The sequence below is a fragment of the Dermacentor variabilis genome, chromosome 4 (genome assembly GCF_050947875.1).
Source record: "Dermacentor variabilis isolate Ectoservices chromosome 4, ASM5094787v1, whole genome shotgun sequence".
NCBI lineage: Eukaryota > Metazoa > Arthropoda > Arachnida > Ixodida > Ixodidae > Dermacentor > Dermacentor variabilis.
In genome coordinates, this window is record NC_134571.1 from 15107988 (window position 1) to 15122687 (window position 14700).

General features: G+C 42.6%; 2 protein-coding genes across 5 annotated transcripts in view; both read left to right on the forward strand.

The window, feature by feature from the left end:
- The window catches only part of LOC142578706 (dnaJ homolog l(2)tid, mitochondrial), a 45882-nt gene extending 45174 nt beyond the window's left edge, over positions 1-708 (forward strand). Inside the window, exons 11-12 of one of the 2 annotated variants that reach the window (XM_075688204.1) lie at positions 284-405; positions 493-708. In XM_075688204.1, the coding sequence (XP_075544319.1) occupies positions 284-375 (92 nt within the window). In that variant the 3' untranslated portion in view covers positions 376-405; positions 493-708. The remainder of the gene's footprint in view (positions 1-283; positions 406-492) is intronic. The other variant, XM_075688203.1, reaches the window with a different exon arrangement.
- Positions 709-4698: 3990 nt separating this feature from the next.
- LOC142578708 (uncharacterized) overlaps positions 4699-14700 on the forward strand; it is a 66119-nt gene continuing 56117 nt past the window's right edge. The window contains exons 1-2 of one of the 3 annotated variants that reach the window (XM_075688207.1): positions 4699-5083; positions 6158-6383. In XM_075688207.1, coding sequence (XP_075544322.1) covers positions 6165-6383 — 219 coding nt within the window. In that variant the 5' untranslated portion in view covers positions 4699-5083; positions 6158-6164. The remainder of the gene's footprint in view (positions 5084-6157; positions 6384-14700) is intronic. The other 2 variants (XM_075688205.1, XM_075688206.1) reach the window with 2 other exon arrangements.

Genomic DNA, 14700 nt, shown 5'->3' on the forward strand with positions numbered 1-14700 from the left:
CTAGTTACTCTACCAAATGCTCGTTGAACTTCCTGCATTTTGTGCATAATGTCAGTAGATCACAACTGTGTCTGGCAGTGTCACGAAATGCCTGAGACTTAAAGACCATGTGCATAAAGTTTCTTTGTGGTGTGTTGATTTAAAAAGACTCAGTTCACAGAGTGCTAGTGTTAATGCAACTATGTCTCTTGTGTTTCTGCCAGCATGCGCTGCTAAGTACTATTTTTATATTTTCTGTCAGTTTTATACAGAAAGCAAAATTTATTTTCTCCTCTTTCTGTAGGCGAGAAGAAAACGTATGCTGGCAGAGATGAGACTGCACAAGAAGGAGACATGGGTATTCTCGAGAAAATTAAAAAGGCTATTTTCGGATGAGCTTCTGCGTCATTTAGGCTTTATATTAAGGTATGCTGCGCAGCTTGCTTGTGAGTACTGCCCAAATTGTATGTCATTGAAATGTGTAATTGATTTTCACATTGTTTTTTCTCACAGGCAAAACTGCAATGGACGATCCAAGCGGTTTAGTGAGGCAAATTCGAACTGCACTGGATGAAGCTGTGGTAGAACCGGTAGAAGACCAAAATAATAACAAAGTATAGAGTCTTATTTGTTTGTTCCCTGTGCGACATTGTATTTAGGTTTTATTGCAGCCTATTAGCTTCATTCTTTTGTTGAACCGGCATCAATAAATGAACGTATCGTTAGTCATCACTTGTCTTCAGTATACAGATGTCTGTCTTAATTGACTTTTGGTTTGTAGGTTTGGCTGAGTTAACATTGTTTTGAGCAGTCAGAGAGTTTCTTTATGCTGTGGTGTTGCCTTGTTTTCCATGTAACTAGGAATACTGTGTATGGCCAATTATAAAGGGACGCTAAAATAAAATAGAGCCAAGTTAACACTATATTATTCATCTTAAAGTCTATTACTGTTCTATGTTTGCCAGTGTATAACTGTTGCATAGAAAATTGTCACTGAAGGTCTTGCTGCTGCTCCTCAACTTGAATTGCCCATGACAAAACGGACAAAATGACAAGCCCCATCTGACCTCCTTCTTTGGTGCTCTGTGAACCTGCCAGCGCTTACGTAATGAGAGGTGCCCTAGTCGAAAATGGATGGCACCACTCTTGATTTTTCTTTATTTTCATTTTTTCACTTACAAATGAGCTGTTCTTTTTTTTTTTTTTTTTGAATGACAATTTCATAATTATAGAAGCCTGATCTTTCAACGTAGCTTGACTTAATATTTTACTTTAGTGTACCTTTAACACGGCACTGGTGCTCACAATTATTTGGTACTGCTCTAATCACCTGCCACTCTAAGATGCATGCACTCTCTGTATTATAGCTAGCATGCACAAAGCCTGGCAAGTTGGCAAGCCAGTAACGGTTACAGTACTTGGTAGAGGTATGCTATATCTAATACTATATGAGAATTGAAATAGTACTTAATACTTCTTGCTGGTAAAGCCATATGTCACTTGAGAGTTTAGTATAGTAGTAAATGATCTCATGGGCATTGTGCAGTGCTTGGTCATACATCTCGTTACCTAGTGCAAATGCTATTGGATGTTTTGGAGTTCGGTTATTCGTACCACAACCTTGATGCCAAAAATTTATCGCAGAAAACATCCCACCATGACTGTTGATGATAAAGCAATTTGCGTTCAAGCAATGTAGCGACACCATATGTTGAAAGTCCCATTTATTCAACATCTGTAGTGTCATTCTGAGAATTCTGTTGCTTCGACTATATACGACATACTCCAGTATCCTCCCACTTTCCTATAGCACTTGTTTGCCAAGGTCTCCCATGGGCATAATGGCATGACGACACCTGTATCACATCGACGTAGTGACAATGATGGAATGACGTCGATGGAATATCGAAGGTGTAACGAAGATGACAATGAGATGACTGTTTTTAAATAATGACTATGGTATAATGACGATAGTGTGATGACGGCAATTGTATGACGAAGCTGGAATGACAACCATGGCATGACGACAGTGACATCACAACAGTGGCATAATCACGATTGCAAGGTGACAGCATAATTATGATAGAATGACACGGTGGTATGACAACAATGAAATGATGTTACTGTATTGATGACGATGGTATAATGACACTGTGATGATGACGGCTTGACGACGATGGTATGACGACGGCATGATGAGAGTTCGATCATGAAGTTAGAATGACGGCGATACAACAACCGCGACAGCATCACAATGATGGTATGACGATACATTACAACTATGACGACACAATAACAACAGTGACATGACAACGGCTTGGGGACACTGGGGTGATGACAAGTGCATCAGGGTAATAGCGTGATGACAACTGTGTCATAAAACCTGTATGCAGACAACCTAGAGTGACAGTCTAGAGTACAGATCACAAATATAGAGTGATGACGACTGAATTATGACAACGCCATTATGGCAGTGAGGTGACAGTGAATGCAGGATGACTCTATGATAACAACAGCTTGACGATGACAGCATGATGAGTCAAATAACAAAACTCGAGTGACATTGATGAAACTACTACGACAGCGCCATGACGACGGTAGGACAAAGCTGGAATGCGATAGTGCAACGACCACGGGCACAAACCTGGTGGCTCAAGCTATTGGACAACTTGAGACACAGAGTTGGCATAGAAGGCTTGACAATGATGGCATGATGAAAGTCGGATCACGAAGGGGGAATGACTAAGCTGGAACGCCCCCGATGGCATCATGGCCAGAAGCACATACCTAGTGACCCAAGCTGGTAGACAACTTGGGTCACTGGGTTGGCGTAAAAGGTTAGATAAATAGGTGGATAGATAGGCTCAAAATGGCTGAAGGAGGCGAGGAGTGCTAATTACATTAAAATGTTGCGGAACAAACTCTGCTCTTGCAGTTGATTTCAGGTTGTGAATGAGAGTCCCGTTTCTCTGACAACAAACAGTGATGACTGCAGTACACTATGTAATGTCACTCGGGTCTTTGAGGTCACACATTCTGTAGGTAGCCCTGACAGCAGTGTGCTGCAGTGTGGGATATCATTAAAAACTTTGCATTTGCAGCACTTCACTATAGAGTTATGAGGATAAAATCCACTTGACAAAATACAAATGCCTTTCAAGCTTTACTGCCACAAACTTAGCCACAGCTCACAGCCGCTACTGCATTCATTTCAAATATAGTTTTTATCCAATGTACTGCGAGTTCGCATTGCATGATGTGGGTAGCAACCATGCAATGCATTGGACCCCACATATTCAATATTTTGGCATACTTGGGGATATTAAAATTCTTACTCTGTTTTTTAGATCGAAATAGTAGGATGCTGCATGTATTTGGAATCCTCACTCTGCCTTGCTTGCCAACTTGCTTGAAGCCCTTCAAAATCACGTCACTTGCTTTTAGTCTTACTAATTACACCTGTGCAGAAGATGTAACCTCAGTTAAACTTCACCTTAACTTTGTGAACTTCTCGGTGAGATAGAAAATAAATAGCTTGGCTAGTTCTTTTTTTGTAATATATATGAATTCGTATCTCAAGAGAACCTGGTTTGCTGCAGCTCAGTTAGCGTCGTCGTGCGTTGCTCACAACTACGAGAGTCAAGTGCCAAGCTACTGGACCTGACTGGACCAATGTGCATGTTAGTTCATTCGTGGCCACGACTTGTGTCAAAACGGAGTACTGAACCACTTGTCTCCATTGCTGGTGGTACAGCTACATCTGTGATCACCAATATTTTGTTAATGCTGATATGATCGGCTCAAAATGCCGCTTTTACCAAGTTGAGCAATGTCTGCAAAATAGCGTCGCAGTGCTGTGACTGTTATGCTGAATGAGCCTTCTGCTACTCCAGGCATCGTCTATGCGCAAAAAATGTGCATAATGTTTCGTTTCCGGAAATGGGATATTCGTGAAGACGCGTTTTTTTTTTACCTCTTGTTTATTTTGCTTGTGCAAAACGCACCAAGTTGGGTATTCAAGCATGGAATTGTCACAGATGTTGACTGATCACTTTCTGATGCAAGGTATGCAACGTGGTGGATGCTGGCATAAGGTAATTGCATGTCGAACAGTTTTTTTTTGCATGACCTAATGTTGTCTAAATGAGAATGAAGGCTTCTTGCTTGACGCGAATTGTTGAACTGTTCGATGATCATTGTGTGCACCAGTAACGTGATGCGAGTCTTATTTGGTACTTTTTCGAAATAGAAAAGCTATGTTGAAATTGTTCATATGCATTCTTACAAGCTATTGAGGCTTGATGTGTTTCAGCGAACGAGAGTGCGTACATATTGATATTTGTGGTAAATGTAGCTCTGGGCACCGTATTAGCAAAAGCAGGCGTAACGATATTCGCTGAAGAGGTGCTTCGCCGCTGCTGAAAGTACTCTGCATGCCTCATAAGTATTTGGATAAAAGTCGCAGTTGAAATGTTGGGACTTGGGGTAAAATATATTTAATTTTCTAGTCCCATGTTCGCATTTCACTGCATTCTGCTGCAGGTCCGCTCCTATCTTTTTAGTACACCGTAATCGCGGTAATCGCGTTTCCACCGATTATCCAGCCTCTGAGATCTTGTTATTTACGTTGTGCGGCCGCTTGCAAGCATATAGTTATTATACTGTATATAATATACATAGAGTATATCAACTCTATGCTTGCAAGTGACGAGAGTACCGTTGCCATAGAGTTTCATATTGGCATACCCATTTATTTAGAAACTCTATGACCGTTACAATGGTCGCAATCTCGGAGGCTAGTAGGAAAGGAAACGCACAAATAAGGTTCAACGACGTTGTAACAATACCTTAAATGGTAGAAAAACTGCTATAATGCTATTAGCCAAAATGAAAGTTTAAAATGTGGCGCTTCTCACTATAAGTTCACAAATCGGCAGTTGAAACATACTATACTGACGCAACAACCGTTTGGAAATACCAGGCTAAATCGGTCAGCTACACTGGTTTTAGCGCGTTATTGAAGCGAGTCTGGCATTGCAACGAATTCAAATTCTCGTTGTATTTGAACGACGAAGCCCCTGTTCAACTGAAAAGCGGTGCCTAGGTAAGTTATTAGCATCACCACTTGCTGTTATTCTTGCCTCGCAATTATGTCTTGTTACGCGTTGTGTGCCATTAGGAAAGCGACAGGTGCGCCGATATTTTTTTTCTCGTGCGGCACTAAAATGACAGTTGCTGGTGTACTTATGAAGTCTTCTAGCTATTATGTGTGCTGTAAACGTTAAATTTAGAAAGCTGAAGTTAGATACGATAAGCATGCTTCCTTTCTAATGTCCATCTTGGAAGGTTCCGTTTTCGGCTTGCTGCGCTGCTCAGCGCCAGCGAAACCCGCGTGTAGCATAAATTTCCGTTTTAGTATTGCTCTCCTAGGAAGGTAGGTCATGCTTGGCATTCCTTTACAATTAAAGTTCGCAGCACACACAAGTAGTCAGAATGATGACTGTTAGAGTTGGCTCTTTAGTGCCAATGGTGTGAATTGTGAAAGACTTGTCGTAAAGGACGTCGTGCAGAGGAACACACGTGTATCTCTCCGCCATGCTACAGTGATGCACGAGCAACGTCGTAGATTAACGCCAAAGCCGTGAGGGTGATGCACACAGGAATGTTCCACATATATGCAGAGTAAGGGAAATCGTTATAAACGAGAAATGAACTTCCCAGTTCTAGGAATATGACCCGATTAATAGAGAATTGTAAAATATATGCATATAAGAAACGGTGGTTGCAAGAGGCCACAAAGAGAAAATACATTACGGTATTTTATTAGTTCAGCTTTCATTGTTTGATTGCCTCAAGAGTGCCAGTAAATGCAGCTTTCTTTCAGAAGCAAATGGTACAGGACAAGTTTGCGTAATACTTTGAACATGAGCTTTGTACAGATGCTCAAACACTCTCTAAAGCGTTTGATTGGTATGCCAGAGCAAAGGAAGAGATGTTCTGATTTGATTTCTTTGTTTAGGAGGCATTGCTTATGTGCAGAGGCAGCCACATGAACACACAATTTATATAGCTTTGAGTCCAGCATCTAGAACTCAGTGGCTACTGACATATGACGTACATTGTTTGCTCTTCCACATGCTACATGTGTGTTCTGAACATCCTGTACTTCCTCCACAAGTGCAGGGATGGCTGCTTCAGAGCAAGCCACATCTGAAGATGGCAATCTCCAGCCAGCTGCTGCTGCCCACAGTGATGCGCCCAATGACAATGGGGTGTATGATGACTCGGCAGCAATACCAAGTTCAATGCAAGTTAGTAGCAGTAATGCTGGAGAAAGGAAGGATGATAGGCCTCAAGCAACGAAAGAGCTGGATAGAGTGCCATTGGTTGTGCAGACAGAACAGGTAATTTTCATTAGATGAATTTGTGGAGTCGTGAAGATTTAGACATGTTTGCTTTTCATGAAGGCAGTACAATGCTAGCTGTGGTAGGAACAAGAAAAAATTTAGAAGTGTCCGGCATTGCTTGGATTGTAGTGATCTGGGGTTCGCGTGGTAATATGCTGCTATTATAGCGCAGTGTCCCCCTTAAAGGGCCCCTCACCAGGTCCCTTAGCAAATTTTGGTTATACGCTGGAAGTTGTTACCTGTCCTCTAGTTGGGTATAGTAGTTGGTTATTGGGCTCTGCTGCAAAATTTTTTTAAACTGGCTCACTAATAGCAGAGATAAAAATATTTTAATGCTGTGAACCCATGACTTCAGTAGGCCGGCTCCACTGCCAAGTGAGACGCTCTCTCCACTCACTCCGTGTAGCCTCCGCAAGCGAAATTCCTTCCCTGCATTCTCCCATGCCTGACTTCGAGGATCGCATGATGCATACGTCATGGTCTCTGCCTTCTTTTTTTTTTCTCCATGCTGTTTTTTTTTGCACTGTGCATTTTCGCTGACAGCGTTACGCGCGACCTCATGTGATTGTCAGTTTAACCTAGTGCAACTGTATGTGCACAGGGCTACATGACTAGCCGTATAATTCAGTTCTACATGAATAATGAGGCAGAACAAGCGGATCGCAGAGCGTGTTCACACGCTGGAACGCGGTAGAAAATGGCATAGTTCTGGTACCTGCGCATGGGACTGCATGACCGTGTGAACAAGCAGACGAAGCGGTAGTACATCTCTCTTGCTTCAGTGCGAAGTAAAACAAGAAACACACGGACATTCCGTTTGTGTATTTTATTATTTCTCTAAACTGCAATTCGTGAATTCAAGCAACAGATCGCACAGATAACAGATGTTGTCTTGAATAATTCTTGAAGTCACGTGTCACCACGAGCGACGTCATACTGTGGACACGACTGCGCAGGTGCAGGGGCACGACTACGTCACTGTGCGGCTTTGAGCGTGGCGGCCGCGAGCAGAAGGAAAAACGGCATTTGCTATCGCAATCAATGCTTTGCCTTTCGGGCGAAACTGTGACATCTTTAATTTGTTCTTTTTACTTTAAGCGTTCGCCACTCACTCTTCGCAACGTTGTTAGACATTGCGACGAAAGTTTCAGAAGTGAGGCATTTAGGATATTATGGACTTCAGATAAAACGGACGTTATTTTGTCGGATTATCAGGTTCTGTTGTAACGAGGGTTGAATGTGTGTGTGTATATATATATATATATATAATGTGTGTGTGTTACCAAGTTCTCCCAGCTCCAGAGAAATGCAGAGCTTTTTTTTAAAAATTATTTATTGAAGAGCAGCACATAGCCGATGGACCATACCCGATAAACCAGGTCGGCATGAAAAATGTTTATTGAAGAGCAGAAAATAGCTAGTGTCTCATAGCCAGTGACCAAAATTGCTACGTACCGACGAGTGGCTTTGAACGTGGTTCCCTCAACGCAGCAGCTTGATGCTCTACCCATTTAACCATGGACTACCCAGTGATCCAAGTTGGTGGGAAAACGGTTAGGTCCGGACTACGGTGTAAGATATATATTCTTTAGGTGGTCACTCTTGGCTTTTTTGTAAGGAGAGATCAACCAGATAAGTAACATTGTTGTGCGCCCATTGGTTGACTGATGGCAGCGGCTACCTATGCGTGGTCGAACGCAACTTTAAGATAGAAAAAGTTTCATCTTCCATTAATACAGCAACCGGCGCTTCTTGGGAAATCCGAAATGATTGACTGACGTGGTGAAAGTAGGTCACTGGCGGAGAAAGCCTGGCACTCCCAACAACAACGGCTGTGCATCTGAGAGGTGACTTAGCAGAAAGAATGAAAAGGTTTTATCTCCCGTTGCTGTGGCAGCCACTGGCACGCGGAGGGTCCAGAATGACATCCCGAGCAGACAGCTGAAGTGTTTTTGTGCTGTTGAAATCTTGGTAGCTGTTCTTCACTTGCCTTTGATCACATTATGTTAGTTTTGCTTTTATCCTATAGCCGCGTTCACTGACCAGGAAATGAACGTATTTTAAGCATTGCCATCTGCAAAATGAACTTGAAGTGGCGAGTAGCCATGTGCAAAATCTAACAAAACAAGACTAAACAGCAAGCGACAATGGGTAGAAAATGCTCCTTTAGAGGTTGCAGGTCTGGTTGCCCTACGAGCAAAAAAGAAAATAAGACAGTTTTGTTTGGTGTTCCTTCTAATCCTGAATGCCTCAAAGCCTGGGCTCGAGCGATTTCTAGGAAGGACCGTACTCTCAGCACCAAGGATGTTATTTGCAGCAAACATTTCACAGATTATATATTATTTTATTTTATTTAGCAATACTGTAAGCCTTTTACAGGCTCATACAGGAGTGGGTCACAATCAAAACAACAAAACATTGTTGGTCAAAACAGAAGAAAGCAATGAAACACGTTAATTATTACAATTCAAAAATATAACACGCAAACAAAACGACAGACCAGTGCAATTAGTACAAGGCAGATAATACAGGGAAGGGGTAAGAACTACGAACAATTCAGATTTGTTGGTAAACGGCCAAAACACAGTTGCGCAACACAACGTTGTAGCGAAGCAGTAAATAATTGGAAACAGACCTAATCATAAAAAAAGTGCACGTATCTTGGTTGCAAATTCTTCGATGGAGTCAACATGTGCAATTGGTTCTGGCAGACGGTTCCAGGCTTCAATTGCAGATGGAAAAAATGAATATTTAAATGTGTTGCAACGCGCAGAAAACTGTCTGATGCACTTACGGTGATTTGTTCTTTCCGAATGTTGGAAGGGTGGCCTAACGTACTTTGTTTTATCTATATTTATGTGCCCGTGATAAAGAAGGAAAATGAACTTCATGGCAGCGATACGCCTTCCTGATATTAGAGTCGGGATATTTGCTTGTTTACGTAAAGCAGTGACGCTGTCGTACGGCGAGTATCTGGAATAAATGAAATGGAGTGCCATGCACTGTATTCTATCAAGTTTATCAATGAGGTAAGACTGCTGCGGGGACCATACAAGGCTGGCATACTCAATTGTTGGCTAAACGAGGGTTTTCATCATCATCATCATCATCAGCCTGGTTATGCCCACTGCAGGGCAAAGGCCTCTCCCATACTTCTCCAACAACCCCGGTCATGTACTAATTGTGGCCATGCCATGCCTACAAACTTCTTAATCTCATCCGCCCACCTAGCTTTCTGCCGCCCCCTGCTACGCTTCCCTTCCCTTGGGATCCAGTCCGTAACCCTTAATGACCATCGGTTATCTTCCCTCCTCATTACATGTCCTGCCCATGCCCATTTCTTTTTCTTGATTTCAACTAAGATGTCATTAACTCGCGCTTGTTCCCTCACCCAATCTGCTCTTTTCTTATCCCTTAACGTTACACATATCGTTCTTCTTTCCATAGCTTGTTGCGTCGTCCTCAATTTGAGTAGAACCCTTTTCGTAAGCCTCCAGGTTTCTGCCCCGTAGGTGAGTACTGGTAAGACACAGCTATTATATACTTTTCTCTTGAGGGATAATGGCAACCTGCTGTTCATGATCTGAGAATGCCTGCCAAACGCACCCCAGCCCATTCTTATTCTTCTGATTATTTCCGTCTCATGATCCGGATCCGCCGTCACTACCTGCCCTAAGTAGATGTATTCCCTTACGACTTCCAGTGCCTCGCTGCCTATTGTAAATTGCTGTTCTCTTCCGAGACTGTTAAGCATTACTTTAGTTTTCTGCAGATTAATTTTTAGACCCACTCTTCTGCTTTGCCTCTCCAGGTCAGTGAGCATGCATTGCAATGGGGTTTTGTACGCAGTTAATTTGACATCGGATGGTGCTGTTGCCAATTTCCGATGTAAAAAATTGAGCTGCTTAAATGCCTTTGCACATGTGATATCAATGTGAGTGTCCCATCTGAGCGAGCTCAAGAATGTCACACCCAAATATTTTACATTATCTGATCTTATTATAGCTGTGCCTCTTATGTTGTAAGTGAACATGTCAGGTACCTTTTTATGTGTAAAAGTGATGCATGCTGTTTTAATGATGTTGAACTTCATTCCCCACCTATCACACCAATTGGCAATGCTGTTTAGTGAGGTGCTTAGTTTAGTTTGATCATCCACAGACCGAACAGTTGTGTAGCCAACACAATCATCTGCAAAAAGACATACAGTTACGTTAGGCTCAACACATGATGGGATGTCGTTGACATACACAAGAAAGAGCAATGGCCCCAGCACGGACCCCTGTGGCACACCAGAAAAGACTTCAAGGCTCTCTGACTCATTATTGTTTACTGATACATATTGTGATCTGAGTGCGAGGTATGATGCTACCCACGCAACAGTGTTAGATGCAATGCCAATAAGTTTAAGTTTTTTGATCAGTTCACAGTGAGGCACGCGATCGAAGGCTTTGGAGAAATCGACGAATATGGCGTCTCCTTGTAGTCCAGAATTAATTATCTCTGCAAAGTCATGCGAAATTTCCAATAGCTGTGTCACTGTAGAAAGGCCCTTCCTAAAGCCATGCTGTTTAGGGTATATCAGGTTATTGTTTTCTAAGTAACTAATAATGGATTTGTTGATAATGTGCTCCATTAATTTGCAACAGCAGCTTGTTAAAGAAATTGGTCAGTATGTGTCTATGTGCAACCTATTGCCACCTTTGTGAATCAGGATTACTTTTGCGACGAGCCAGTCTGAAGATAATGCAGCTGCTTGGAAGCGACGCCGTAAAAATTCTGTGTAAGAACGGAGCTAGTTGGGCATCAAATCTTTTTAGAAACATATTGGAAATATTATCGGGGCTGGGAATTTTTTTTGTGTCAATGTTCAAGAGCAGGTTCAGTATGCCTGGCTCAGTTATAACTACGTCAGGCATCGCTGAATCAGATGCAAACGAAACATCACTTGGGAGGGGAGAGCGTGTGAACACGGATTGGAAATCGGCATTAAAAAGCGTTAGCAATAGTGTGTGCATCGTGGGTAGGAACACCTGCGATTTCAATTTGTACCATTGGGTTTTCAGGTTTTGACAGATAGCGCCAGAATTTGTGTGGTTGACTATGTATGAAGTTCGTCAGAGTATTAGAGAAAAAGTTATCTCTCGCCTTTTTAATTCAAACTTCAACGCAGCCAAAAGATGCGCAATTTCCACTGGATTATGTTTTTTCCTGCGCATCCTTCGCAATTTTCTTTTCAAGTGGATGATACTGCGGGTAATCCAGGGTGTTTTCCTATTTGTTCGTTTACGTGTTGTGGGGATAAAATTTTCTTCACAATGTTTTATGGCACCCTTAAATTTCTCCCACAATCCATTAACATCATATGAAGGCAGTAGTGTGAAATCCTCAAACACAGTTTCTAAATAATCTATGATGCTGACGTCATCTGCTCTTGTATAATCTTTAATATCAGTGTGAGGATGATCTTGGTGACCCGTCTGTGACATTAGCCCAGAAAAGGTCAACAAAATCATTTTATGACCAGAAATACCATCTTCTATGCTAATTTCTGGTTTGAAAGTGTTCCGAGACAAATGCCAGGTCTTGCACTGATGCGGCGCCTCCCTGCTGCCTTGTTGGATGGTTAACTAGCTGCGATAATGGGAAGCTAAACATTATTTTCAGCAATTGGTCACAGCTTTCCTTTTCCCTAGCCCCAAACGTTAGGTTATCCCAGTCTATTCCTGCCAGATTGAAATTGCCGGTTAATATCAGCTTGTTTGAAGATTGATTGATCAGTTAAAGATATGATTTTGAAGAAAAGGTACTTCACAGAGCTAGGAGGAGAAATCCTGCTTGACATGGTCAAAAAGAAGCATTCTTTCGAAAGGTGCACTTCCTTCTGTTTTTCCATGTTCTCCTGCACATCCTTTGTCGGCATCAAGGAAAAGAAAGTCCCTCACTACGAGGCACTCACCACCATCACCAAAGGCAAAAAACAAAGGCTGCAGCAGCTGCCAAACCGCAAGAAGATCCTGCAATGGGTTTAACGCAGGAGGGGCCCAGCAAAGTATCCTCTGAACTGATGGACAATGAAACTTCCACAAATGTGGTCCTGAGACGAAATGCCACCGCTTCTAGTGGGCAGTTCGCAGCAAAAATGTTGACAGGGGAAGACAATGAGGACCACAAAAGGAGTGTGCTTAGGCCCCTCAAACTGCTACTTGCCAAGCTATAAATGGAACCATCACACAGTATGTGACTCCGGTTTAAACTGCTTTCATTTATACAAGCTGGTTTGTCGTCATCTGGGTATCTGCTGTCAGTCAAGATTCTCAGTGTTCAGCAAGTCAAGGATGCGACGTTCACTCTCAGTGCTTTCACACTTGGTTGAAGAGTTGATTCAGTGCTTATTCTAGAATCATGTGAATTGTGCTCTTCCTGGGACTGGAGTGTTGTGAGTGAAGCCCTCAAAGGTTTCAGTGAATTGAATCTGCTCTGGAGGGCCACCAGAGGAGAAGTAGGCCTGGAGTGTGGCTACGCGGTTGCAGCTGGCATTTGGTGTCACAATTGGTGCCCCGTTCTTCAAGCTTGAGAATCATCTTGTTCTTTTTGCGATAGGCTGTATAACACACTCTGAATACACAAGTGCAGGAAAGGGAAGCGCAGAGAGGAAAAATATATCAGAATCGCGCTGAAGTCAGTCGTCAAAGGTAAGGCAAGTGCATTACAAAAACAGCGCATCGCCTGCTACAGGTCTAAGATGCAAGCGCTGAAGACTAAAAGAAAATTCTTTCAGGAGCTACTGTCTTGTCATGGCAAACTGAAGATACTAAGTGACAATTTGCTTAACGAAACACTCGGAGAGCAACCCTTTCAGAGGCACAGCAAATGCTAGTGAGAGAGCGTGTGGAAGCAGCCCGACACCAGTAAAAAAACGGCAGAAGGTACAAAAATAACTGGCTTCCGTTGTACCTACAACTACACATTCGGTCACCAATTGCCTATAGGTTTTTTTAGAGAGAATGTCGTCTTCCCCCTGCCATCAGTGAAAACTATCCGACGCTACATGTCTACAGTCGATATGAAGTGCTGTTTTGACGAAGACTTTTTCTTGGCGCTGAAAAACAAGAACTTCACAAGCGAAGTTGGCATTCTTCAAGCGTGGAATGCTGTTGATGGACGAGATGCAAGTGAATCAATGCAAACGGTTCAATTCTAGAACTTTGAGCTATGATGGCCTTGTGGATGAAGCCAAACGGAACATACAGTCATCAGATTTGGCTGACCAGGCATTTGTGCTAATGTTCTGCCTATTTACTGACAGCTATGCATAGTGTGTGGCAGTTTTTGCTTCCAAAAGCACCATGTGAGGCGCAGTGCTGTGCCAACTGCTTTTGCAAGTGATTGTGCTTCTCGGTGAAGCTGGACCAATCATTAATGGGGCCGTCTGCGACAGGAAAAGCACAAATCGTGCCATGTGGAAGTGCCTTGGCATCTCTGAAGACATGAAGAAAGACAAGCATTTCTTTGAACATCCTCTTGATGCTGAACTGAATGTGTACATTTTTTCAGACGTTCTGCACTTATTTAAGTGCATCAGGAACAGGCTGCTGGTATGAAGTATTGCCGTGAACGAGGTGAAAGCAATCTGAGAAACTGTGAGGGAACCATTGAGTTTATAGTGCGACTGAACAATTTGTTTGACGCCTTAAACTGATGGTACCTGGTGGAAGGAATAAAGCAAAGCAGCAGCAACATCACGGTCTTGAAATAAGGCTTGAAATGGCAGAACGAGTGGGTGAACAAGCTTTCAGCTGTGTTGATTACTGAAGACACGTTTCTGGCAAGGATGACGGCTGGAGGCCTTCGCGTCACATTGAAGTCCACACCTGATATTTGCCACCATTTACTGAATAAGTGCAGCTTTCTATATGTTCTGACTGCTAAATTCAATCACGACCCGTTGGAATGCTTTTTTGAGAAAGTTCGGCAGGCAGGTGGTGAGAATGATCACCCTGAGATGCCTACATTTTTGCAACTTTATAGAATGCTTAGCATATATACACTGCTAAAGCCACCCAAGTTCGGAAACTGCGAAGTGGAGAAGATACCCCTATTTTAGATTTCACTTGGTTCATATCAATCTTCAAAGGTGAAAAAAATGCATCCGCAAAGCAGCTCGAGTAAATTCTCGCAAAATTGGATTGACTCATTGACACCGAGTAATGGGAACATGAAGGTGTTTTCCCTGCCAATTCGACTGCAGCCCAAGCTGTTAACTGTATGATTTACTATGTCTGTGGTTACCTGATCCGGAAGCTTCAGTAAA